This window comes from Crassostrea angulata, chromosome 6 (assembly GCF_025612915.1).
Source record: "Crassostrea angulata isolate pt1a10 chromosome 6, ASM2561291v2, whole genome shotgun sequence".
NCBI classification, from domain to species: domain Eukaryota; kingdom Metazoa; phylum Mollusca; class Bivalvia; order Ostreida; family Ostreidae; genus Magallana; species Magallana angulata.
The window spans coordinates 45,723,655-45,749,201 of record NC_069116.1 but is presented as its reverse complement, the minus strand read 5'-3'; the positions used below and the strand labels follow the sequence as shown (position 1 = coordinate 45,749,201).

The 25,547-nt window shown below is 34.4% G+C and overlaps 2 protein-coding genes across 5 annotated transcripts; both read right to left on the bottom strand.

Annotated features, from left to right (window-relative positions):
* Positions 1–1,837: 1,837 nt before the first annotated feature.
* On the bottom strand, positions 1,838–4,356 carry LOC128190556 (cerebellin-1-like). The gene is made up of 3 exons (XM_052862640.1): positions 4,325–4,356; positions 3,852–4,021; positions 1,838–2,290 (listed from the first exon to the last, which is right to left on the bottom strand). The coding sequence occupies exons 2-3, from the start codon at positions 4,012–4,014 to the stop codon at positions 1,905–1,907; spliced, it is 549 nt and encodes a 182-aa protein (XP_052718600.1). The 5' UTR covers positions 4,015–4,021; positions 4,325–4,356; the 3' UTR covers positions 1,838–1,904.
* A 4,860-nt stretch (positions 4,357–9,216) lies between these two features.
* Positions 9,217–24,960, bottom strand: LOC128188558 (restin homolog). Of its 4 annotated transcripts, XM_052859675.1 has the most exons (27): positions 24,801–24,960; positions 24,407–24,514; positions 24,221–24,306; positions 23,995–24,068; positions 23,718–23,821; positions 23,248–23,425; positions 22,704–22,817; positions 20,420–20,583; positions 20,178–20,301; positions 19,890–20,007; positions 19,605–19,710; positions 19,289–19,520; positions 18,826–18,992; positions 18,264–18,560; positions 14,417–18,001; positions 14,240–14,302; positions 13,969–14,127; positions 13,636–13,830; positions 13,352–13,475; positions 13,108–13,248; positions 12,789–12,942; positions 12,553–12,680; positions 11,933–12,195; positions 11,468–11,680; positions 11,284–11,364; positions 10,646–10,677; positions 9,217–9,909 (listed from the first exon to the last, which is right to left on the bottom strand). In XM_052859675.1, the coding sequence occupies exons 2-27, from the start codon at positions 24,446–24,448 to the stop codon at positions 9,891–9,893; spliced, it is 6,963 nt and encodes a 2,320-aa protein (XP_052715635.1). In that variant the 5' UTR covers positions 24,449–24,514; positions 24,801–24,960; the 3' UTR covers positions 9,217–9,890. The 4 variants fall into 4 exon arrangements, with proteins under 4 accessions (XP_052715635.1, XP_052715634.1, XP_052715637.1 ...); XM_052859674.1 differs by lacking the exon at positions 10,646–10,677 and having other exon boundaries at positions 24,801–24,957; XM_052859677.1 differs by lacking the exon at positions 10,646–10,677 and having other exon boundaries at positions 22,704–22,781; positions 24,801–24,956.
* Positions 24,961–25,547: the final 587 nt, after the last annotated feature.

Here is a 25,547-nt window from a genome sequence, read left to right as displayed (position 1 = left end):
TATGTGTGAGGTGTATTTGAAAGAAAGATTTTAACTGTCATATGGAAGAGACTTTAATTATATCTTTATACTAATCATTTATCACATTTTTTCGGTTTTTTCATTGGATATAGGAATTTTAACTCAAACAACTCCAATGACATAACTAGGGTATATTTTATATAATGCAATTATGTCAGTCCCCGAGCGGATTCAGGCGAAAGTTTTTCGGGGACAGGGAGTATGGGGCGGCTCCCGGAAGTTCTTTTTGGTGGTCTACTCACTCCGCTCTCCACAAACAGGGGAGAAGGGTTAGACCAAAAACATTTAGCTAGAAAAGAATGTGTCCGACACAAGAGTTTCTGTGCTCGCATGCATCCAAAACTAATGATTGTACACAATTAAGCTAAACTAAGTTGACAAGGAACACCTTTTTTTGGCCAATGATATTTTTGATATATCCTGTGAGGAGGGCTTTGGTAAAGTGTTAAAATAGTTGAAGCGGTCGAACCAAATATAAAAAGTTCATGCTAACGCAGCACTGACCAAACACTCTGTTAGAGTGCAACTATGGGAAATTATTTGAAAACTAAATTACATACCGATGAAACAATACTTGAAAATATAATACATTTGCAGACATACAAAAAATAATGTAGACACTTTTAACTTCAAATCAAAAATAAAGTTGGTGAAGCTACCATTGCATCCGAATCTTTAGTTTATTTACTTTGGTGAGACCTTTTACTATGCCATCATTCAAACCCGGTCTTGCGCTTTGCTACTGTTAAATGACCATCAAAACTGAGAGAATGGTTGGTCTTTCTTTATTCCCATTTCAATGTTTGTTAGGGATACTTTGTGCCATTTGAGAGAAAATTCAAATTTTCTTGACACGAAGAAAAATAATTTTAGTTGCATTTCTTCACAACTATTCATCTGCTTTTGGTAGATGTATTTTTAATATTCTTAGGATAAGCTTAGTTTGACTGCTGGATGCAATTTAAAAATTTCGGTGGTTTTTTCCTTCACGTTTATTGTTACGGTAAGCTTAGTTTTCCTGTTAGGTAAGATGAAAGTAATTGTTTAAAGAATTCATTTTGTGCGATATAAAACGTTATTCATGTAGGGTTTGCAACGTTCAAAGTACAGTTTATCCAACAGAAAATGCTTTGTTACGTTGTTACGTTCAGGTTGTAAATAAAAATCTAGCTGCAGGTCTGTAGCTCCCGGTCTGAAAACTTTCGGATGGACGACCTGGGACCTACAGTGCATCCCACTGTAAAAAAAAAAAAAAAAAAAAAAAAAAAACCTGCAATTTACGGCGCACAAAAAAATGCGCTGGTTTTGGACTGATTAACCCTATTCTCACACAAATTCTGGAAAAACAGTTAGTGTCATTACCATTTTCAGGCGAGTAACTACTGAAATCGTCACTTTACTTGCCTCCGACTATCTCTTAAACATGCTTTCCGACCTCGGAAAATGAAGTGTATTAATTTTCGTCGAGATCGAGAGTCGCCATTTTTACATGTAAACAAACTGCACCACTTCACTTTACGGGGCTGGTGATGGTGTTTAAAAGAATACCAGAGGCAAGTGAAGTGACGATATCTGTAGTAATGTCCTAGAAATGCTTTGGAATCAAACATTTTTACAGAATGTGTTCGGAAATTAGATTAATCAGTTCAAAACTAGCGCAATTGCGGTTTTTTACTATGGGCGGCACTGTAACTCCCAGGTCGTCCATCCGATTTTTTTCAGACCGGGAACTACAAACCTGCAGCTAATAAAAATCAAGTAAACTACAGTTACGGATGTGACCAAAAAAAGAGTACAATGTTTTTAACGACAATCATATTTTATACTGCTTTCAAAATAATAGTTTTGTTAAAATAAAAAAAACTTTTTAGTTAATGTTTTGATTACAGTTTATATCCAGAGAAAGACGTATGTTTTTCATGCATATGAGCTTGCGCAGCATTAACTCCAATCCAAGCCTTATCCCCTTGTTTTAGTCTAACTATCGTCATTTTGCTACATGGAAGCCACAAATCTGTGGAACTACCAAAACAGAAATTCCATGACTTTTCCTGGTCATTAACAACAAGTGATGTGCGGGCAAATTGTTTCTGCCATGCCATAACTGTCCAGTCGAACACGTACAACCCGCCGCTGGGGGCCGTGAAAACTCCGGAAGAGGCATCATATCCGAGACCTTCGTTAAGATCAACTGTTTCGAATATAACCTTTGCTTTGGTGGCGAGATTTCTTTTATGGTTCTTTAACCGAACGTCAAAAGCAACCTTATCTAAAATGAATGCAGTATGTTTGAAAAGAAAAGTCAATAAAACTTTAACGTTAAATGCAAGGTTGTGTACTATTAGTATACAGTTTTAGACAATACTTGTAAGTACTATGCAGTTGTTGGAGTAGTATTTCACACTGCATTTTATAAATGGCTCTTTTTTATTTATATTCAAATACGCCTGAACATGTGTTGGAAACCTGCAGGCATGTTCACGAAGCTAACTTGGGACTATGGCGCGTCCTAAGCACGCCTTAGGATACGTCTTTGTCTTAAGTTTGCTTTTCGAAGCTCTCCTAAATTTAGGAACTGACATAACTTCGTCCTAAATTTCGGACATCACATCACTTACCTTGTCCTAAGACCATCTTAAGGTTGTAAAATCACGTTGTTTTGGAATATTGGGACTGTTGTGAAGTTTTTTCTTAAGATCGGTAGAATAAAGTAATCTTTTCTACAGTAATGTATTTCTCACAAATCTCATATTCCTAATCGGGGATGGAGGTATATTCATTTATTCTATCATGTACGTTCATTTCAACATAATTATGTAAAGAGGGACCCGACCCCCTCCCCCCTTTCTCCATTGCGACAGGCCCGCCTGGAAGCTGATAAATTAAGCTTTATTTTTTGCGTAAATACTGTCTCTGTTTGGCGAGAGAAAATTATTCACTTATTTTTAAGATCTGCTATAAATAAGTTACATTCATTGTTTTGATGACTAGTTTTTGCCAAAATTTATTCAAAATATTTTCTTAGGCTATTTTAAGATTAATTTGGTTGATATAAACCATGCCTGATCACTCTTCATTTTTTTTTCACTTCATTCTGAAAAAAAAATAATCTTAAAAAAATACGTAATGTTGAATAAACTGTATTTATGTATTTTCGAGATATATTACAACTTTTTTTCTTATTTTACCCATACAAATATGTTGCAGATTAAAGAGAAATTGGTTTGCGAGCAAATAACTCGCAAATAATTATTTGCTCGTAAGCCAATTCTGTCATGATACGTATTTTCTTTACACAAAATTGCAGCTGTTTGATTTCAGAGAGGGTGTATTTCTTTTGGTTTTGTTTTTGTTTTAAAACTAAATCGTTATTGGTCACTTATACATATTTAAGTAAATGTATATTTTTTAAAGTTTATACATTAAAATTACTGGTTTTATGCATATCGTGTTAACTACCGACACGTACAATTTTCTCTGGTAAAATGTCCAATGATTTATCCCTGCACAAATCTCTCAAACTTGATCTGTATTAATAAACTTGAAAAATAAGAACGTTCTTAGAAGGTGAGAATATTTTAAGATGTTCCTGAGTTACCGTCGAGCTATATCTAAGTGATCATAATATGTTCTTAACCTTTTTTAAAGTCGTTTCGGGAACACGTCCACAGATCAAATACTTGTGCAATGTAACAAATAAACCAAAAAAATGCGGTTATTTATTAGCATTGTTTTGAAATCATCAAATAAAAATGAGAGAAAGAGAGAGAGAGAGAAACAAGATCAAAAGATATACAAGTGAAAGCAAGTAAGCTATTAAGTGTTCATACGTGTCTCATTTCTACAGTTATTCCTCACAAATCCAACAGCGAGACATGTTTCTTCAACGCTTTTATAATCCTCTCTGAATAATTTCAGACCTGGTTTTGGGGAAACTTTCTCACATAATCCCCAATCCATTGCCAGTAAAAGTGCGACAGATGTGATAAACATTCTGGAACTTGAAATTTTATAACATTATAAAAAAAACTTTATCATAAATGAAAATTATCACAAAAATAAAAAAAATAACAAAAATGCAGAAATTTATTAGATATAACATAGTTAACTAATATATGATTAAAAATATAAAAAAAACTTTATCATAAATGAAAATTATCACAAAAATAAAAAAAATAACAAAAATGCAGAAATTTATTAGATATACCACAATAGTTAACTAATATATGATTAAAAATATAATGTATCAAAATTTATCAACAACATATTCTTATGATTTACGATTTAACAAAAATGTACTTACGATTGTATTTTGTTCAAACAGGTGAGTGTTTTGTAGAGTATGCTCTAGTGCGGTCATGTTCATGTATTTATACTATACATACTTTTTTTTAAAGTTACATTTTGAACAGCTTGGTCATCAATATGCAATATGATACTATATTTGGAAAATAATACCTGAAAAAGGTGAAAAAAGATGGCATTGAAAATTGAAAAGGATTTTCTTTTGACAATTGCATCACTCCCACCCACCCCACTATCTTGCAATTATGCATGATATGATTTCATATCATCTGAAGAAACTTAAATATGAACTGAAGAACTGAAGATATTTGAATTTGTGTTTTTCAAAGCACTCTTGTATATAGAACAATACTTTTTATTGGGTTTATTTTCAATGAATACAAAATTAGTATCTTTGCTTTTTTGAAAAATGAAAAATGTTTCAATGGCATCTACTTTAAAGATAAAAATTGATTGATATTGGTATTTACATATTCTATAAGTTACTGAACGACATCTTCGCTAGCCAAGGGTTTTCGGTCCACTTTGCTCCCCATAAACCCTTGGCGGATTTCATTCATCTTCGCTAGCCAAGGGAAGGAAAAGAATGTAAACTGGTTAAGTACTGTATTTTTTTTTATCTATTTTTTTTTTTTTTGCTTTATTGGTTTAAATCTTATGAATTTTATATTCTTCCAGTCTAAAGAGAAAAAATGCACTTTACAATTTTGTTATATCGATATTTGTGCGATTTAAAAAAAAAAGAAGATGGATAGATAAGGCGTGTAAAATGCCCATACACGGTCGGACAAGCTACTGAAAAATTAAATTATAAATAAATCTGATACCTTTTTAAAAAATCATTTAAAACAATATATATTTAACATATCATTGATTTTATCCTATAGATATGTTCAATACTTGGAATATGTCGACTCAAACGGGCGTATACGAATCAAAACCTGCAAATACTGTCATTTTTTAGAACTTCAAGGTGTTTCTTTTGTACATAGGGTCTGTGCTCCATATTTTTCTCATAGTCTGAATAAGGTCTATTGGAAAACAAACCGATTTCAATCAACAAAAACATGGAGAGATGACCCACTATACATTAAAAATATCATTTTGTATCCCAACAATTGAACGTTTTGAAAATCAATTCAGGTCCGTAAATTCGTGGTCAAAGTCACACGTTATATTTAAACAGCCCATTTAATGTGTCTGAAATGGCTCAGTGGTGAGTACCTGACATATGCTAACCTTATACATCTAAGGTTTTTATGTTATGGGTTCGATACCACCAAAATTACAGGCAATATATTTTTTTCTTATTTTTGGTTAAATATATTAACACTGCATATAGTTAGAAATTGTGCTTTTGCAAACTTGTATTATAATATAATTGAACATATTTAATTGGGGAAAAATAAATTCAAAATTGTATTTCACTACTAAACCCAATAGGCATTTGCGCCATCTTATTCCCTAATCTTCTTAAATATTTTTATTCTATGGAATTCCATATACGACAGCCAACTGTCCACTGCAAACAAGTATCTGTCAGCCCTGGATCACTGCATTCCATATCATCTGCCATTTTACCTTAAATCACAACTAGCGAGCGAGCTTAGAGTGTCACGCCACTGCATGGTCCTACTATTTAAATTACCTTATCACGTGACCAGAAACCTATTCGAGTATGCACGCACATAAGAACATCAACTCGTGTTTACCACTTTTTAAAGACATGAGAGATAGTGGAGTTCTTGATTTGTCTGATTCTATCCATATACATGTAGAATGTTTGAGATTTTGTTACATCCCTGTCAATCAGAATGACCTTGAAACAGTGATGGACACATGGAATAATCATATTTATAGAAAACAATACACACTTTGTCCATATCATCGGGTCGTCAGTCTTTTTGGTATAGCAACCCAGAAGTATTTGGCTGTTGCGATATGAAAAAGGATGTAGATTTAAACATTAATTCTTGATATGTTTGAAAATATACAGGCAACTGAAAATGATTTTGTAATGGGCTCATCCAACGAGTTTTCTGAAATTGCTCTAGAAACGATGCTGCATCTAACTATTGCCCCCAAGCAAATTTTTGTTGTAATTTGATATCCTTATTTCATTGCTCTGTACGCGATATTATTACTAGTATCACCTTGCGCAACTTGCTGCAAAGAATTTGCGCTTGGCATGATAGATTATGAGTGACTGCCGATATTATCCATGGCTTTCAAAACGTGTTTTGACAATCTTGGTGCGAGCATATTAAAACTAAACAGTGTAGGGGTGTGAGTTTAACATTTATGATTTCATTTTTACAGAAATTATTTTACTCCATTAAACATTAAAAATGTTATAAGGGTTCCCAAAAAGTTTCATAGCCTCTTGCAACGTGCTTGGGAGCCATAGATTTAGACGCAAGATTGTTTCTACAGCAATTTCAGAACACTCGTTAGATGGACATGTGTGTTTGTTTTCTAATTCTATGTTTCCTTGTGTCCATCACTCTTTCAAGGTCATTCTAGATGACGGGAATGAAACTAAATCTCCGACGTTCTATATGGATAGCATCAGACAAACCAAAATTCCACTGTCTCTCATGTCTTTCAAAAGTGGTTAACTCGAATAAATGCACTTAAAATTTTGTGCATGATGAATTTTCATACGCACTCGAATTGTTAATGTGTGGTTTTTGTGTAAAAAAAAAAAAAAAAAAAAGGCTATCAATCTCTCCATTCTCAAATAAATGTCTGCACATGCGCTTAACCCAATCAAGAGGTAAAGAAAGCAGTTGGCAGTAAGCAGTTGGCAGCTGACAGTTGGCTGTCGTATATGGAATTCCATATTATTCGTACTACGTGTTTTCTCGTCTCAGAGAGATTAAAAATGACCAATCAAACGATTATCACATCATCATAATAACAATCTATTCACTGTTTGAAATGTATGATCAAACAGAACCCTATAGCTGCGGTATACTGCTCTCTTAAAGAGCAAATTGGTATATTATTTTGCCAAAGTGTTAGTTTGTTGATAATTAAATGATGTAAATGAAGCAATTGACGTTACATCATATTTCATAAAACTATGTCAAGTTGCACTGCAAAAGAGCAGTACCGCAATTACCGTGAAGGGGTTTTAAATATATAAAATAGTAGCAGTTCTTGAAAACTACTTTTAAATGTGATAAATTTGTTTTTGTTTTTTTTTAGTTTTCCAGAACTATAGAAACATACAATATAAAAACTATATAGTATTTTTTTTACTCAATTTTAATTCGTATTCGAGTCCTCCAGGCATATAATATTCACGAAGATATCTTAGAAATATTAACATGTATGAGGAACTCGTTCCTAATTGAGTCAGTTTTTCGAAGTTTTCCTTTTGGGACCCGACACTACATCATTTTAACTGCAGAACAGCATGTACATATTGTCTTAGGATTATCCTTAGTTTGTAAACTTACGTTTACGTGGATTCTCGTGTTGTGTTTTTTTTTGGGGGGGGGGGGGTTAAAAATAATTTTCGGTTTCCACGGTAACATTCTTCAGTTTTTTATTTGCTCACCAATATTTGTTGACGTTAATTTGAAAATTGACCGTATAATTATTTCAATATTTTATATATCATAACTTAAAATGGCTGCAATTTTTGCTAAAATTTTTCATTCTATTCTTGGTCTTCGTTACCATATCAAAGGTAACCCTTAGCAACAAATTTATGGAGGCTTGCTACTTAATACTTCTATATTATGTATCATTATATGCATTATAAAGAAAATTTCGTGACTGGCGGGACGAATCCCCTATAAATACGAGGGTCATTCTAAAATACGAAGACTTTTGTTACAGCTATTTTACTTATCGTCATATTACTAAATCTGGTAGACATAATTTAGCAAAAGTTTCAAACAATTTAAAATTTAAAAAAGTTCATATATTTCTTTATTTCTAAGACTTATTTAGAATATAATCCTGTAAATATGAGGCCACGGCGCACGTTCAAAATTTGTGTTATGTCAACAATAAACCGTATCAAATGAATGGGTGGCGTTATCTGACGATCAGTTAATGTAAATTAGGAGACACACCATAAAAAATGGAAACTTAAAAGAAGTAACTTATTACTCTCTAACAAATTTAAGCGAACAAGATGTTAAGTTGTACAGTGTATGTGATGAAAGGCACAAAAGACTAAGCGTGATATAAAGATGGATTATTTTTATAAACTTAAAATTGGGTAACAAAAGTACCGTTCCATTTAATGGACTGAAACTTCACATATCAATAAAATAAGTGTTAGTGCATTGATTAATCTTTTGGTTATGACTTTTAAAATTATGAAAAATATGATATGCAGCCACTCTGTCTTCGTATTTTTTAATTGCCCTCATACAATTTTCCTTTATTTATACATAGAATTGATCTTTTAAAATGTGTAAAAATTTTACCTTTTTTTTTTAAATGTAAAACACATCTTTAGAACTAATTGTGGCATTACACCCTAAGCATTTTAAAAGCACCGGTATATCTGTCTCATTTATACTTTAAGCAAAGTAGAATGTGAATATAGAATACTGCAGTACTAATTGAATTTAAAAAAAAAAGATTAAGGAATAGGGGATCATTCTTTGAGCATTATGAGGTGATCAGATATTGTACAGTTTGATCAAATTGTTGACTCCTTATTACTTCTACATGTACAGATATAATTTTCAGCAACTGTAGGATTAAAATAGTCATTGATATAATGTATCCGACTATACAATATCCATTTGTAATGTTATCACAAAGACACTGGAAAATGTTAATATGTGAAAATTAAAATGATTTATAATAATCTGAATTCCATCAATCATATTATGCTCTTTTGAAAAAATAACAAGATAAGGATTATAATTTTACTTCCTTTACTGCTGCCATTTTCATGTGCCTGAAGTTTTGAGCACTGTGATACAAAGCATACTTTATACATGTACATGATCACACAAAATAATAATAAATAATAACCACTACGATCAAGCTACTCTACATGACTAGTAAAAACATGATTCCATCTATACACACCTGTAAAACAAGGACAATAAAAATATTCAAAAAATAAAAAGGAAATTCACAACACTTCTGATATTTGTTTGTTTTATACAAAAAAAAATATGTAGTTACATATGTACCATGAATTTTACTAAAGCATACAAGTCCATGGTACCAAGTTCTTTTTTAATTAATAGCCATTTATACATGTAGTACACAAACAGATTATCCACATTAAAAGAGAAGCAAAGTTCCACTCAAAGTTCAACATTTACAGAAAATATACATTTTTACATCCTTATCTCAGATAACATAAGATTTGCAATATACATGTACATATTTAACACAGTGAATTGTAAGAGATAAGTTCAGGTTTTTTGTGAATGTTGTGAATTAAATTGACTATATCACAGTAGAAATTCCATATAAAATGTTGTCAGATTACAAGAAGATTTACAACAAAAGCCTTCACTTTTCACGGAATTAATGATAAACATCCCTTTAATGCCCCATATTAAACCAGTTTTTGCTTTTCAAGGGCTTTCTATCGGCCTGAAAGAAAAAAGAAAACAAAAATTAGACATTGAATCAAAATTACATATGTCAAAAAAATTTCAAAATAAAATAGAGTAATAAACAATACACATTAAAAAAAATACTATAATAAATTGTTTGCATTTATATTATTTAGAAAACGGATATAAATTTGTTAGCATTGAAAAAATCATCATTTAACAATGGTAGTCAAAAATGTGTTTCAAATCTTCAAGTGGTGCAGAAGTTAGTTCAATGGGATAAACAAATTGGTTTTTTTCAATCTCTGCAAGCCAGATTCACATCATAAAGCAATTATACAGACTGATTTCCATTTTCAGTCACCATATAACCACCTTTTATTCAAACATCAACTCCAAGTTTTGGTGTTTTCTTTGTTTCGTTTTTTTTAATTTTAGATAAATTGAATGGCCTTTTTATAATAACAGTGCAAGATTTTTGAACTGCGTTGTAAAGTAGATAACACATTAGTATAACTAAATTTCCCCTTTAATTAAAAAAATGACCTCTGCCAAGTCAAAAAAAAAAAAAACAAAACAAAAAAACACAGATCACCTCTTCATACCTATTAAGTCAAATAATTGACTGATAAAAATTCTACTGAATAAATAACTATTCTTAGTCCACAAAATGTTTTATTAAATTCATTCCAAGTTGAAAGCTATCCTTGGCAGAAGTATGTTATGAACAGAATTAGTTGGTAGTTTTGATGCCTAGTGTCAAACAGACCTACCAGACAAAAAGCCTCTGACTGTTTATCTCGGACTGTTACAACAAGGAAAACAGGTGACACACAAAAGCAAGAATAAATCCCAAAGATTGCCTACCGTAACTGTCCTGTACATTAAAAATACAGTTTTCTATGCAGGTTCAATTAAACACAGAGAATTTACCTTAACTCTACATGCAATACAGTACAAGAGAATCCAAGACTTTATAATTTCAATGAATTCAATATTCATCCTATAAAATTAATATACATTAGTCTTTTTCATTTACCCCCAGAGGCTGGACCCTGTGAGACCTTCTGGGGGTAGGGATTTTCTGCATAAAATTGCCAAGTGCTTTAACGGGTGTAACAGCTAATTTGATTGGGTCAGTAGGTATTTTAAGCTTCGATTTAATCGGTGTGAAAAATTTGCTTCCTTTCGTTTTTACTGGAGTAGCTTGTTTTACAGGTGTAAATAGTTTCGTGTCCTTGCTTTTAATTGGAGTACACATATTGGAATCACTGTTTCTAAGACCAGTTGTTTTTTCTGACTTTGTGAGTTTGACAGACGATGATTCGCGTTTGACTGGTGTGGGGATTTTGGACTCCGTCTGTGATGACCGCGATCCTCGTAACTCAAACAACTTAACAAGATTACCCACCTTAGATGAACCCTTGGCATTTTCTTTGCTTTTATCCTTTGGTGTAAATCCTATACTGAATTTTAATCCACCAAGTCTTGACTGAAAATAGAAAGCAAATAAATTGATTACTTTGAAAGATAATTTCATAGTGACACAATACTGACAGAAAGACTAACCACAACCCAATCTGTTACGTAAATACCTTTTTCGTTGATGTCGGGTTTTCTCTATTTAGGCTCATTTTTGGAGTTTGGAGTTTCCCTGGTGTTTTCTTGGGAGTCTTCTTGGACTTCCTTGCACTAGTTGGAGTTTTGGGAGTCCGGGTGTTGGGTTTGACTGGAGTCAATGGACCGGACTTCTGTTGAGAAGGTCCATGTTTAGCCTGAAAAATGTTTGAGTTCTTTATAAACAATTCCTGCAAGAAGAAATTTGTTGTACTCTATTAATTGCATGGAAAATAGCTCTTTGATCAGAGGCAAGAAAAATATCAAACCACATGTTTGGACTGTCAATCGAAAATATAAAAGATGTTTACAATGTTACAACTGCTAATGTAAAAAAAAAATCTGTGGTTTGTAATGTACTATATATTTTACAGATAACAACATACTAATTTTTCAAAAAATAAAAGAATCAATGAGAATACAGAAAAAAATAGAATAGTCACCTGTTTACTGCTTCTGAGGTTCATCGAAGCTTTCTGATCATCCTCGTCACTAAGCTGCTCCTTCTTTCGCTTTTTGCCACTCCCACTGGGCATGATGCTCTGTCTGAGGGCGTCGTCGCTGATCTCCTGGGGTTTGACTCGCTGCGTCTCCACAGGGTAGGAGGTTTTTAGATGGGGCAGGCACAGGGTGTTCCTCCTCTGAAGCTCTGTCAGTCGGTTCCACTCAAACTCCTCAGGTTCATCCTCACAGTGGAACATTCCACCTGTTACCGATAAAAAAACGATTACATGCAAAAGTGTGTATCTTCATTATACAATATCGGGCACTCTCTTTATCAATTTCTATATCTTTTTATGTTACCGGTATAATATCATAGAAAGAAAAAATATAGAAATATTGATTGGTGAAATAAAATTTGATCTTCTAAATACACTTTTCTGATATTGACTTTGTTCACATAATAGAAAAGTGTTTTCATAGGACCTGTTTCATTTTGATTATTTACAAATGACATGATGCAGATTACACTTCAAGTACGGTAACATATTTGATTACAATGTCTTCCCACAGATGTACTTGTGGTTAGTATTGGTTTGGAGATGACAGTACAAGTACTTACGAGGCACACTAGTGGTGGAGGCAGCTGAGCTGGTGCTGTACATACTCTGGTTCATGTCAGTACTGGACAGTCGCTGGGAGTAACTTCTGAGGGACATCCTACGGTCCGCGAGACCGTCCACAACATCACTGCCAAAAACAAAACACATGTTCAAACTATAGGTCGAACATAATACAAGGCTCATTAAATATTAATTAATCATAAAAATACAAGTGTATCTTTTTATTAGGATTTACCTCTTCAGAGTAACATTGCTGGCTGTTTTGACATGTTCTTTCTTGGGAGGAGACTCCAGGAAGATGGAGTCATCCAAGGAATCTATCGCCTCCCTGGGCCTCAGGATTGTCTTTGTCTCTGTCTGCCCAAATAGAGCATGGCCTAGTTCATGATCTGGAAAAATAGATTCACCAGTATAATTAAATCTTCAAGTCAATAAAAAACTTGGTTTTCTTGAATGCACGTGATTCAGTTATGTTAATTTTACTATCAACAGACGGAACATCTATTTTATATAAAAGTTACTGAATAACTTCATGATGGTCACTGCTAGCGTACCTTGCATTTTGATAGAGTCAATGACTTTATTGGTTGAAAACAGCTCTGTGTTTTCTGTGGTCCTTGGAGCACCTTTGTTCATGTCTCTCAGCTGTCTGGAGGCGTGGTCTAACTGGACTTTCAGACTTCTGATCTCATTGTCTACAAGTTAAAGAAAAACAAAAAACAGAACTTAGAGATCTTAAGTGCGGATACAAGAAATTTAAGCAAGACATCTTAAACTAAAAACTACACGGTAACTTACTCAGAGCCTTGTTTTTCATACATTCAGCCTGAAGTTCTTCTTGCAATGGAGAAACATCAAGTTCTGCTTTGTCCAGTTTAGATTTACATGCAGCTATTTCAGAATTCAATTCCTGTACTCGTATCTACAAAAGAAAAAAATAATGAACACACTTTTAGACTTTGAAAATTTACCAGAGTCAAAGGCTAGTTGCTAGTGTTTTATACCACAGGCATAAGAGGCATATTTTCAATTTAAAGGCAAAATGACTACAGTGGAATAGACTGAGTGTTTTAGCAGCATACCTTGAGAGCCTTATTATCACAGGAGAGCCTGTCAGCCTTCTGTCGGAACTCACGAGCGAGATTCCTGTGAGCTTCCACTTCCTGGTTCTGAGTTTCAATCAGCTCTTTCTTCTTGCTGTAGTGGACTTTGTAGCTGTCCAACATTCGCTGTGATTTCTCATTTTCTGCCTGGGCTTGTTTCAATTCATTTTCCAGCTGAAATACATCATTAAATATCTAAATATTTCAAGAAACAGGTAAAAAATACAAGAAAGAATTGCCTGTATTTGACTATTCTTTTAAAGCTCAACTTTACATTAGATTTGTAAATAATTGCAAAGTGATAAAACATACCTTTTGCCTTGCTTCCTCTTCTTCATAAAGCTTCTTTTGCCAGCTCTGAATCTCATTTTTGAGAGAGAGTTCAGCATTTTCTTTCTGATTTCTAGTCTCAAGCACCTGCAACTCTGCTTGTTTCATCTTGTATTCATGATTTTCTTGAAACTTTTCAAACTGTTGTGATAAAAAAAAAATCTTTGTAAATTTGAAACCAAATATCACTTTCAGCCAATTTTTCATTAACAAAATAGTGTGGCAACAAAGTCTAAACCAAAATAGAGCTTACTTTTTCAGAGTATCCTTCAATTTCTTCCTGCAAGCTGTCTCTTTCTGCTTCCACAGCATCAAGCTAGAATAGCGAAAGTTTTAGCTTATCAAATTTAAAAACTCAGCATTAAAAAATCTAATACTCAATATATTGCAGTATGTTAAAGCTCTGAATGAGTGACATGGGCCACCTTACCTGCTGTTTGTAACTGGTGACCTCAGCCAGGGCCGCTTCTCTCTGCTCTTTGTACACCTCTATCTCTTTCTGCAAGTCTCCTTTATTGTGTGTCTGGTTCTCAACATCTTCTGAGAGACACTGTACCTTGCTCTGTAGAGACTGAATGTCCTGCTGGAGCTCAGAGATCTTTCTTGCGGAGCTTTCCACTTCACCTTCCTTTTCTTTCAGACTTCTGTTTAGCTGAGCCACAGCAGTGTTTCTCTCCTTGATGGCACTGTCTTTCTCTACAATCTTTGCTTTGAGTTCACCAGTGATGATCTTAAGCTCCTTGTGGCTGTTCAGCTCCTCAGTGAGCAAATCTTCCAATTTTTTGTTTTTCTCTCGAACTTCTTCTATTTCTCTCTGTCTCTGGGCAACCCTGCCTTCAAGGTGAGATACTCGGTCTTGGAACATGAGTCTCTGATTGCTCAACATGCCCTCCTTCTCTGCCACTATGGATTCATACCGACTGGTCATTTGGTTAAGTTTTTCTTGCATCTCAGTGCTGTAGTTCTCTTTCACTTCCTCTGAGGCCCTTGAATACTCGTTTTCCAACTGCTCAAGCTGTGCCCGCCAGTAAGATTCACTTTCCTCAAGCTTGCGGTGAGTTTGAGTTTCAAGTTCTTGATAACGTCTGGTTCTAAACTCAACATCCTCCTGCAGTTCCTGCACCGTCTTATCAAACATGGCCTTCATTTCTTTTTTAGCCTCCCTCTCCACTTTACACTGTATCTCAAGCTCATCAATCGTCCTTTCATTTGTCTGTTGCCTGTCCCTAGCTTCTTTCAGCTCACGGTTAATAGCAGTAAAGTCAACTACTAAGCTCTTTAATTTCTCTTCACTGTTCTGCTTCAGTTGTGAGAGCTCTTCTTTCAGGGAGGAAACTTTCTCCTCATGCTCTTCACACAGTGACTCAATCTGTTCCTTATAACCTTGAGTTGTCTTGTTCTTCTCTTCAACTGTTTTTTCATAATCTGATTTCAGCTGCACTACTTCATCCCTCTTACATTCTAGTTCCTTGTTAGCTTCAATAAGATTTTCTGATGCCTTCCTGAGTTGACCAGCACTTTCCTCGTTTTGTGATGTCAACTGGTTCACTGAACATTCTAAAGTTTCAATCATTTCACATAAACTCTGCTTTTCACTCAATATGTTTTCACATTCATCAACTTTCATTTTCAGTGTATTTTCATTTTCAGTGTTCCTAGCTTTCAAACTTTCCAATTCACACAACTTATCTGAGTATTCTTTCTTCAGATGTTCCAAAGAATGCGTAAGTTTTTCAGAATCAACATTCAAGTCCATTATCATTTTATCAAGATCACTTTTTTCTGCCAGCAGTCTTTCAGAAATCAGTTTTTCACCTGACAGATCACTTTCCAGCACTAAATTCCTCTCCTCTAGCCGTTTCGCACACTGCTCTTTGTCTTCCAGTTCACTCTTCAGTGCTTGTATCTCTGAACTGAGTTCCGCCTGCAGACTGTTCACTTGCTCCGAGAGGACCTCCACCTTTCTAAGGCTCTCATCTCTTTCACTGGTCACTGATAGCACACTCTTTTTCTCCACTTCAAGCTCGTTGTGAAGATTCATTATCTGACTTTCCAAATCTTGGTTCCTTCCTAACAGGGACTCTGTCTGCTGTTTTTGATCATCCAGACGACATGACAGATCCTGAATCTCTGCTTCCAGCCTGCTGGTCTTCTCTTTCAGTCTTTCACATTCCGAACCAGATTGTTGGATCTCTGTCTGATTGGCCATTGCTTGGTTAGTGAGAGATTCAACTTCATCCTGCAAAGAAGCAATTCTTTCCTTCAAGCTCTGGATTTCTTCTTCACGATCTGTCATCACTCTGACCTGCTTGGCATTGTTAGAGGTCAGCTGATCAACTTGCCCTTGGAGTTCATCTCTCTGTCCACGAACATCTCCCAAAGTGTTTCTCAAACTTGTAACTAAGCCATTCAGCTTGTTCTTCTCAACTTCAAGAGAGTCCACTTCTCTGTGCAGTTGTCCAATACTTGCCTCTGAATCTTGTAGACGCTTTTCCAACTGATCCCTCTGGGCTTTCACTCTGTTCTGGTTCTTGTTAAGCTCTGACTCTTTATCCTTCATTTCTTTCACTGTTTTCTCGAGCTGTTGGATCTGCTGTTGGAGTTGTTCGTTGTCTGCTTGTTTGACCTCTATGACCTTCTTAACTAGCGCCATCTGGCCACTGTTTTCCTCCAATAGATCTTGCTTGCTCTGTACTTCCTCACGTGCGGCTTGAAGCTCTGCTTCTCTATGCTGTAACTGCTGACGTAACCTTGACACTTCTCCATTGATTTTCTGATTCTGCTCAGTTGCCTCCTCATGTTGTTTTAATTGTTCTTGATGGAAATTAACCTCTTGCTGCAGACGACTTTCAAGATCATTGCTTGTCTGTTCCAACCTATTCAGTTCCTTTTTCAAAGACTGTTCTTTTTCCATTGACACCAACTGAAGTTCTTCAAGTTCACCTTGTAATTTTTGATTCTGTGAACTAATCCTTGAAATTTCATTTTTCAATTTGTCTACGGTGTTTTGCATATCCTGTTCTAAGTTCCCGTAACTAGTCTTTACCTCCAAAAGCTCATTCTTACAATATTCATTTTCTGTCTTCACACGGGTCAGGGATTTCTGCAGTGTCTCTATCTCACACTTTTGTCTATCCACCTCCATTGACTTGTTCTCGGAGGCACACTTTTCAGCACTGCAGTCACTCTCAAGATCACTAACCCTGTTACTGAGTTGCACATTCTTCTCCTTTTCCCTCAGTAATTCTGTGTTAATGGTCTCCAGTTCCTGACCCTGTTCTTCTAGCTTCATCTTGAGCTCACTCATCTGCTCAGCTGACATCTGGTTATCATGAGCACTCCACTGATACTTGTCCTGCCAAGATGACAGCTGACTCTGCAGTTGTTCCACCTGAGACTTGGACTTGCTGTTTATGCTATCAATTTTCTTTTCAAAGTTTACACAATCTGTCTTCAATCTCTCGTTTTCACTCTTGAGCTGATCCAGTTCATGCACAAAGTTGTTTATTTTCTCTGTTTGTTGGTCTACTTGCATTTTACTCTCAGATCTGATGGATTGTAACTGCTGTTTCAGTTCCTCAATGTTTTGATCTCTCTGGGCGAGTTCTTTCTGTGCAGATTCCTCCTGTTGTTTAGCCTCAGTGGAAACTGTCATAATCTGAACATTCAGCTTTTCCTCAGTCTGTGTAATTTCCTCTTTCAGTTGCATCATCTCTTCTTTCAAAGCTTTGATAACATTGTCCTTTGTCCATCGCTCATTCTCTAACACAATTTCGGTCTGCTTTAAGGAGTTTTGGGAGGCGACAAGCTTGGTTTTCAGATTCTCTTCAATGTTGTTAGCCTGTTCGGTTTGGGAATTGAGCTGAGATTGTAGATCCTCTATCTGATTCATCAGTGAAGCCTTTTCTTTACTTAAAGTCTGTTCCAGAGCTGTTCTTTCTGAGAGGACCGTGTCATAGGAGGCAGTCATTGTCTGTCTTCTGCTTTCATACATTTGCTTCTCACGATCAAACTCCTACAAGAAAAATTAACCTGCCATTTATTATGAGTGTAATTCTGTAAATAATGATGGTAACACAAAACTTAAAACCACAAGATCAACCAAACCATTGATGGTTCTTTTTCACACAGTATCAAACAGAAAAGAAAAGAAGGAACTACCTATCTTAGCAGACTGTATTCAGCTCTACATCTAACAGACAAACAGTTACCCATACCTTTGAATTTCATAGAATTCTGATGTTAAGAATAGTTCAAATTAGAAAGGAGTGAATTACCTCTCTGAGTAGACTGTACTCGGCCTGACTGCGGGCCAGTTCTTTCTTCAGACTGGTCACCGTCTCCTCCATCTCCTGACCCTGGGAGCGCAACCCCTCCTCCGACGATCTGAGCGATGTCAGTGCGTCCTGTTGTTCTCGGAGCTTCTTGGCCTGGGACTTGATGGTGTCGTCCTGACCCTGTGAGATCTGCTGACTCTCGGAGAGCTGAAACTCCAGGCCAGTCAGCTTGGTCTTCATCGCTTCAAATTCACTCTGAACTGCCAGCAGCTCCTTGTGAACCTCAGAAAACTTTGTCTGAAAAAATATGCATCAAATACATGAAGTATCAATGCATATCACCTTGTGTGTAGTATGAATGTATCACAAAAATAAACAGACCTGTATGTATATTTAATATTATAATCATTCGTTGAATCAGAAACGAATGGTTATTTTTGTTTTGTGGAATGATGTCTTAATTTTTTTTTTGTTAACTGAAACATCAACAGAACATCTTCATATATAGCACCAACAAACCAACCAAACTCCAAAACAATATCAATACTAAATCGATGCTCACTTGATAAGTCTCCTTGGCCTCTGTCATTTGTAGCAGCTCTTTCTTGACCTGATCGTGAGCGATGGGGTCAATCCAGGCAGACTTAAGCTGAGTCAGCTCGGCCTCTAGGTCTCGGATCCTGATGTCTGTCACCACTCCCATGCTTTCTCCTACACTACCACCCATGCCTAAAGTAAAATGAAAAGTACATGTAAAAAATATTTGTTAGATACTGAGAAACATGGATAAGAGAAAATAAGAAAATCCCAATCCCTCCTTGAGAAAATTCACTTTTAAAACCTCCATGTACTCATGACACAAATAAGTAAAAAAAGCTCTTTGCTGTCAGACATCAACATGTACATTAATCAAAAGTTTAGGATTTTTCTCATGCATAGAATAACTTTATATATACATAACTATGACATAACTATTTGATACACATGTTCTACAGCATGACTCTAAAGATTCAAAATGTTTTTACCGTTGGCAGCAAACATTTCCTCCAGTTCTTCTTTCTCCCTCTTCATATCGTTGAACTGCTGAATGGCACACTGCCGGGCCTCATTCATTGTGGTCAACTCCCCTTTGAGGGCCTCAATTTCTTCGGCTCTGTGTTGGAGTGTGGTTTGTAGAACAGAGATTTCTACTTCCTGTGTGTGGCATTTACTGCGATACTCATGGTGGCTTTTTTTAAGGGATTCCAGGCTGCGCATCTGAAATCCAGATTTTAAAATTAAAAATTCACACTAACATGTAATTGAATTAAAATTTTAATTCAGTATTTGCTGAGAACTTACAGCTTCTTCCATTTGGTTGTACTGTGATAAGGTTTCCTCATACTGCTTTTCAAAATACTCTTTCTGTTGTTTCATTTCTTGAAACTCTGACATTTTGGCCTTGCAACTGTCAAATAAAAGGAAACATTTCAATTTCATTCAGTGCTACATCTTCATTAATCCAGTTGTGAAATACATGTTTCTGGGTGTTCCAGATGTTATGATTGTTTAATAAGCTGATGAACCCTTAAATTAACTAAAAGTAACCACCAAACCGTGTGGAGAAACTTTAGATGGAGTTGTTACCTCTGTAAATCCTGATTCAGTTTTTCATTAAGGTTCTGAACTTGGTCCAACTCATCAACAGCATCTCGTAACTTTCTTTGTTCTTTGATGGCTTCTTGTAACTCCCTGATTTTTAGTTCTGAAATATTTTTATTGAAAATCTAAGATAAAGTACAGAGTTTATTTATTCATATTAAAATATTTTTCTCTTAACTGTTTAAAATCTAGTTTATGAATTCACCATTAACAACCATAGGTACAAATAAAATGCATCAGGATTCTTTACCATGTCATATGAAACTGCAATACCTTTTTGTTCAAGTGTTGAGCATTTCTCTTTTAGATCCAATTCTAGTTCACACCTCAGATGCTGTTCACTGCGAAGACTAAATTCTAGTCTTTTAATTTCCCTATCCTTTTGACGAAGCTGAGCCTACAAAAATAAAAAAGTAACATAAATTTAGTGACTTACAGTTTAAACTGTATTAAAAATTCCAGAAAATAAAAGACAACACTCAAGCAGAAATACAGGTCATACTGCAACAACCTACCTTCTGCATGAGTTGAGGAGAGTGCATCAGGTCCCCAAGAGATGCAGGGGCAGGGGAGGAGTTGAGAGACATCATTCGCAGTGGGGAGTTGATTTCCAGCACAGAGAGGTTGCCAAGACTGGTATTTTGGTGGTGGGCAGGAGCTGGGCTATCTCTCATAGAGCCTGACATATAGTAGTCACCCATTAATCAAAAGAAAGTTCATGCACTATGTATGAAGTCACATAATGCATATATATTTCTAATTCTATTTGAAACATCTGCAGAATAATATGGAACCAAGCACTGATAATAGCTACTAAGACTTTGCAACTAAAATAATATGAAATTCCAGTTGCAAAGACAGAAAATCAGCACTGATTGTAAGAAAACAGCTCTGTAAAAGCAGACTTCAAGCACATAAACATGTGAACAAAACCAAGATTTGAATTGATCTGTGCTTGACCAGGATGTGCATAAGATTAAATGCTGTGTCTTTAGCTTGGAGCATCACTATGTAAATGAGCACCAGATGATAAGGAGAGAGGTGTGAAGCTGTCAACACCTCAAATCCACGTGATAGTCTCACCTGAGGACCTTCAATATAAACACTCATCTCACCTAGATGTTTACACAGTCCCATATGTGAGGTGTGAACAATTACTCAGGTATTATGATAGCAGAAACACTCATTGAAATCCATTACTATGATAATCCAATTATTAATAGGAGTTTTCTCTTGATAAAGTTTGAATGCATAATGAATGAATGAAATGGTTTCAATTAACATACATTGTGTATAACAGATTAGTATAAACAACAAAGAATTTGTAAATTTAGAGGAAAAAAGTTTTTAAGAAAATGAGTAAATTTTAATTATCTCACTTATTGATTTTATCATTTTAATACCATTTTTACCTGTATGTTAAATGAGTAAAATTGGTTTTTTTTTTACAAAGTTCTAAAATTCAAATCAGTGTTTCAAATTCAATTTTTACAAATAAGAATATTTACTACAGAAGAAAATGAAAAGTCCATAAAGTATAAAATAGCAGTGATTGGGAAGGACCCGCGCCACGCGCCATAGTCGCATTAAAGAGAAAAATGGCGCATTAAATCAATTACTCTAAGCGCCGAAGTGCGCATTCAAATTTCTGATCGGTTATAAAAGTTTTAGCGATGTCCGCTGTTACTCTGTACGACTTACCTAATCGTCTTTTAATAATTCGTTTTAAAACATCAAATTTCATTGGTCGTGTTTGGTAAAACAGAAATAAACAACCAATAAAAACGTTTCCACTCATTTATGCGTGGTAGATCATTCCAGAATTTCCTCCGAAAGAGAAGTTGAAGTCGCCCAGTATTCTGAGTTCTCAATTATGTAAACTAACCAAAAATGCAGTAAAATGATGATTATCTAATTGAAAAGACGTGTTCACAGCCTCAATTAATCCCTGTTGTGATTATTAAAACTCACGACCGTCTTACCATGATTATCGTTACTGTAGGGGTTATAAATACGGGTGATGCAACCACACTGTGCATTGAACCGATGTTTATTTATTTAAGTGTCGATACTACAATTAGTTGTAACTTGTAATTAGTTAATAACTCTCAAAATTAATGTTTAAATTATCAGAAAAACTGTTTCCCTACAGTTATCTTCAAAGTTTGAAAGATTCTATACATAACGGTAATAATTTGGTCAAAGGGATGGCCCTTTCATTATGAAAATGGCCCATTAAAATTAATAACTGTGGGGCCATAGTCCCATTGACATTTTTGGCCTTCCCAATCACTGAAATAGACTATCTATAATAAGCTACTGGAAAAAAAAGTAATATCAAGCTCTTTGTCAGTTCATGAGAATGATATTAGTTGTCACAACTGAAATTGACTCAAGTTACACAATAAGGAAACACAACATATTTCCTGAGGAATATCAATTCATTTTAATACATGAGCATAATAAATAAAAAATATTTATAAGTAAGGCTTTGTTTTGAGAAGTTATTATGATCTAACACAATATACCAAAGATATATATTTTGGGGTTTTTACTTCTTCGGAATTTTAAGAAATTAAAAAAAAATTCAAAAACCTTAGAAAATTGATATTCTTGAGAGGAATTGAGAACATAAACATTCAACTAAACAAAACATGAAGGAAAAGGAAATGGTTAAATGAGGAGAAAAAAAGCAACATAAAAAATAAGAACACACATGTTACAAACAATAACTATATACTTAACATGTTGAAGAAAATACTATTTAGATGATGAATGAGAGATGAAGGGTTATGATACCATTGATGCATCTACTGGCAAAGTTGAAGGATTGTTCCAGCAATGGTGTCGAGGCCTCTGGGCGAGGAATGGGAGTCACTAGTTTCAAGAAAAGAGCACCATCGGGATCAGAATCTAGGAAAGTAAAGAAATTGATGGGGGCTCCCACAGGGGTTAAAACTTGCACCAATATATTATATCATTCTATTTTTCTGGTGCAAGTTTAGTTTATTATCAAAATCAAGACCAGACAGTAAATTTTATTATTTTCACTTTAACTCCCAATATTTATCTTTCAGACTCTAATTTTTTTCAATTTAGCCAAGAAATCAGGTCATATTAATGATAAGCCTAAGAAACACAATATTTATCGTTCATAATTATCAAGATTTATTTATTAATACATGTACTATCAATTAAAATTATTCATATCCGAAACTTAAGGCGTTAGTTCTATTTTCAAACAAAGATTTCATTATATTACTGTTTATTAATAAAATTTGTTTATAAATTAAAAACAACTGTTTTATATGCTGCATATACACATGTACATGATTATATATACCTAATTGTTTTGTGAGCACTGCAACAAATTCTTGGTCCAGGTCTTTACTGAGAACATGCTCCAGCATCTGTAGGAACTGGGCCTGTTTGTCTGCAGGGAGAGTCAGGGCCACCTTGGCAAAGACTCCCACATCTCCATTGGTAGGTTGGAAGAAGGCTCCTATGAGGGCTAATAGTATCTAAACAAAATATTTTTTTAAAAAAATCAGCTTGACTGTAATAAGGCAAATAAATGCTCTTAGAATCTTAGAGAGTATTTGTGCCTGATATGACACGATTCACACAAAAACATACAATTTGTTGTGCAATTAATTTTTAAAAATGTCATTGTAATTTAAAGTGATCTTTTCATCAAATATTATTAAAAAAAACAAAAAAAACAACCAAAAACATGCATCGTGATACAAACTAAGTGTACAAATATAAAATGTCTTAATAAAAAAAATATTATTAAAAGCAAGTATGCATCACCTTTGAAAGTTCAAACTCTAGTTTTTCATGTGGAGGGTTTGGTTTTAGAACTGTTGCAAAGTCAATGATGGAATTCTCCCCTGTTAAGTCTGTGGCATATATTCCTAATAAAAGCAACAACAATGATTAAGTTTGAGGGACAATTTAGTTTGCTTCTCACACACACTTTCTTTCCTTCACTAACAATATGCTTTTTTCTCTCATGAGTAGGCCCACTGTACATGTAATTCATATATTTTTTTGTCTCATTAGGCATTTCATGAAATAGTTTACAAACCTTCCAAAGTCTGACGGATAATTGTGAAAATAGATTCCCTTGATTCTATCCCATTAAAATTCTTTGAACAATCACTGAAAAAAATAAGTCAAGTATTACAGATCTTTTGAAAAGGATATAAATATTGATATGCTGAATCAAATGTTTCACATGCTTTTCAAACTAAAAAAATTTTTTTTTAAAGGATTACGTCTGAAATAGATGTGGATATGTTAAAGAAACTTACTGTCTTGCAATAAAGTCTAAGAATTCCCTTCCTGAACTCACATCAGTGATAGAAGTTACAGTCTTGTCTTCACAAAACGAATCAAGCTACAAAGTAAATATATTGATATTGATGCCATTTTATCAATTATCAGGGCAACAAGAAAATCATTCTGCTAAAAAAGTAAACCACTATATTGAAATTTACCCATGCTACTAATGCATCTCTTTTCCCAGGATCCATTTTCATTTTCACAGGATGTCTCACTTTGCAACTGATCAAGTTAAAACCATTAACTATTTTCTTGATTTAAAACTGTGAAAAAAAGACCAAATTGTTAATCCAACACTAATGTAAATTCTTTAGTTTACTAGTCTTAAAATCAAATAAAATGGTTTGAAGTTATCTAATATTATCAAGAATACACACTTGCTCAACACGCTGTTGTTTTGATTTTGTTTTTCCTTTTTTTTTCAGAGATTTAAAAATCTTTGCGCATTTCAAGTCCAAATTTTTCTTGTTCAAGAAGCGTTGCAAAGTTTCCAATAATTTAAGCAAGTAAATGGACAGTTTAAATACAGATCAACATAAATACACTTACCATCTTTATTGTCATTATTTACGCGACATTTTCGTCTTCAAATTTGAGCGGCTGCCTCGTTTTGAATTTCATCTTGAGCTCTATAAATTTAACAAAACGAAAAAAATATTAATTAAGTTTTTCGGTAGAATAATGGTAAAATATGTGTTTGAAATACAACCATGCTATAGTTTTAACTTTATTAAAACTGAAACCCTTAAGTTTGAACGCAGTAAAAGAAAAATCTTTGAGTACGACCCAGTTTTAGCAATCGTAACTACTCGGCTTTTTCCGCTGGCGAAATTTTCGCTAGCGGAAATGGCCGAATAGTTACGATTGTCAATTTGGGTGTACAGAGGCAATTCGTCTCATTGCAGATTCAACCCAAACATATTTGAACCATCAGCCTATGCCTTAAAAATATGAAAATTTAAAATGTGTCAAGACAAAAAAATCATTCATGGTTAAATCTTTCTTTATGTGTTTTCTTGCTAAATAAATTTTAAATTTATATACAAATGTATAGTCAAAACGTTCATAGAGCAAGCATATGTACAACTGAATAGATTATGTGAACCTCTCAGTTGGCTGCAGGATGCCAATTTTCAATTACCTTTTCTTTAATATCTAAAAACTACTAGCATATCATCTTTATAATTTTACAACTATTTTGATAAACATTAATAGTTATTGACTGTAGCGTTTGTATGACAGCACTTAAATTTGAGCGCATTTTCGTAGGTCAGTAAAAAATATATTTTTTATCAT

Excerpts from the sequence above, each read along its gene's own strand:
- LOC128188558 (XM_052859675.1), bottom strand. The coding sequence starts at position 24,448 with ATGAAAATGGATCCTGGGAAAAGAGATGCATTAGTAGCATGG. Across the intron at positions 19,711-19,889 it reads CTGAATCAGGATTTACAGAG|TTGCAAGGCCAAAATGTCAG; the intron begins GTAACAACTCCA and ends TTTATTTGACAG. Across the intron at positions 18,002-18,263 it reads AGTACAGTCTACTCAGAGAG|GAGTTTGATCGTGAGAAGCA; the intron begins GTAATTCACTCC and ends TTTTTCTTGTAG.
- LOC128190556 (XM_052862640.1), bottom strand. The coding sequence starts at position 4,014 with ATGTTTATCACATCTGTCGCACTTTTACTGGCAATGGATTGGGGATTA. Across the intron at positions 2,291-3,851 it reads TAACTGTAGAAATGAGACAC|ATAAGGTTGCTTTTGACGTT; the intron begins GTATGAACACTT and ends CATTCATTTTAG.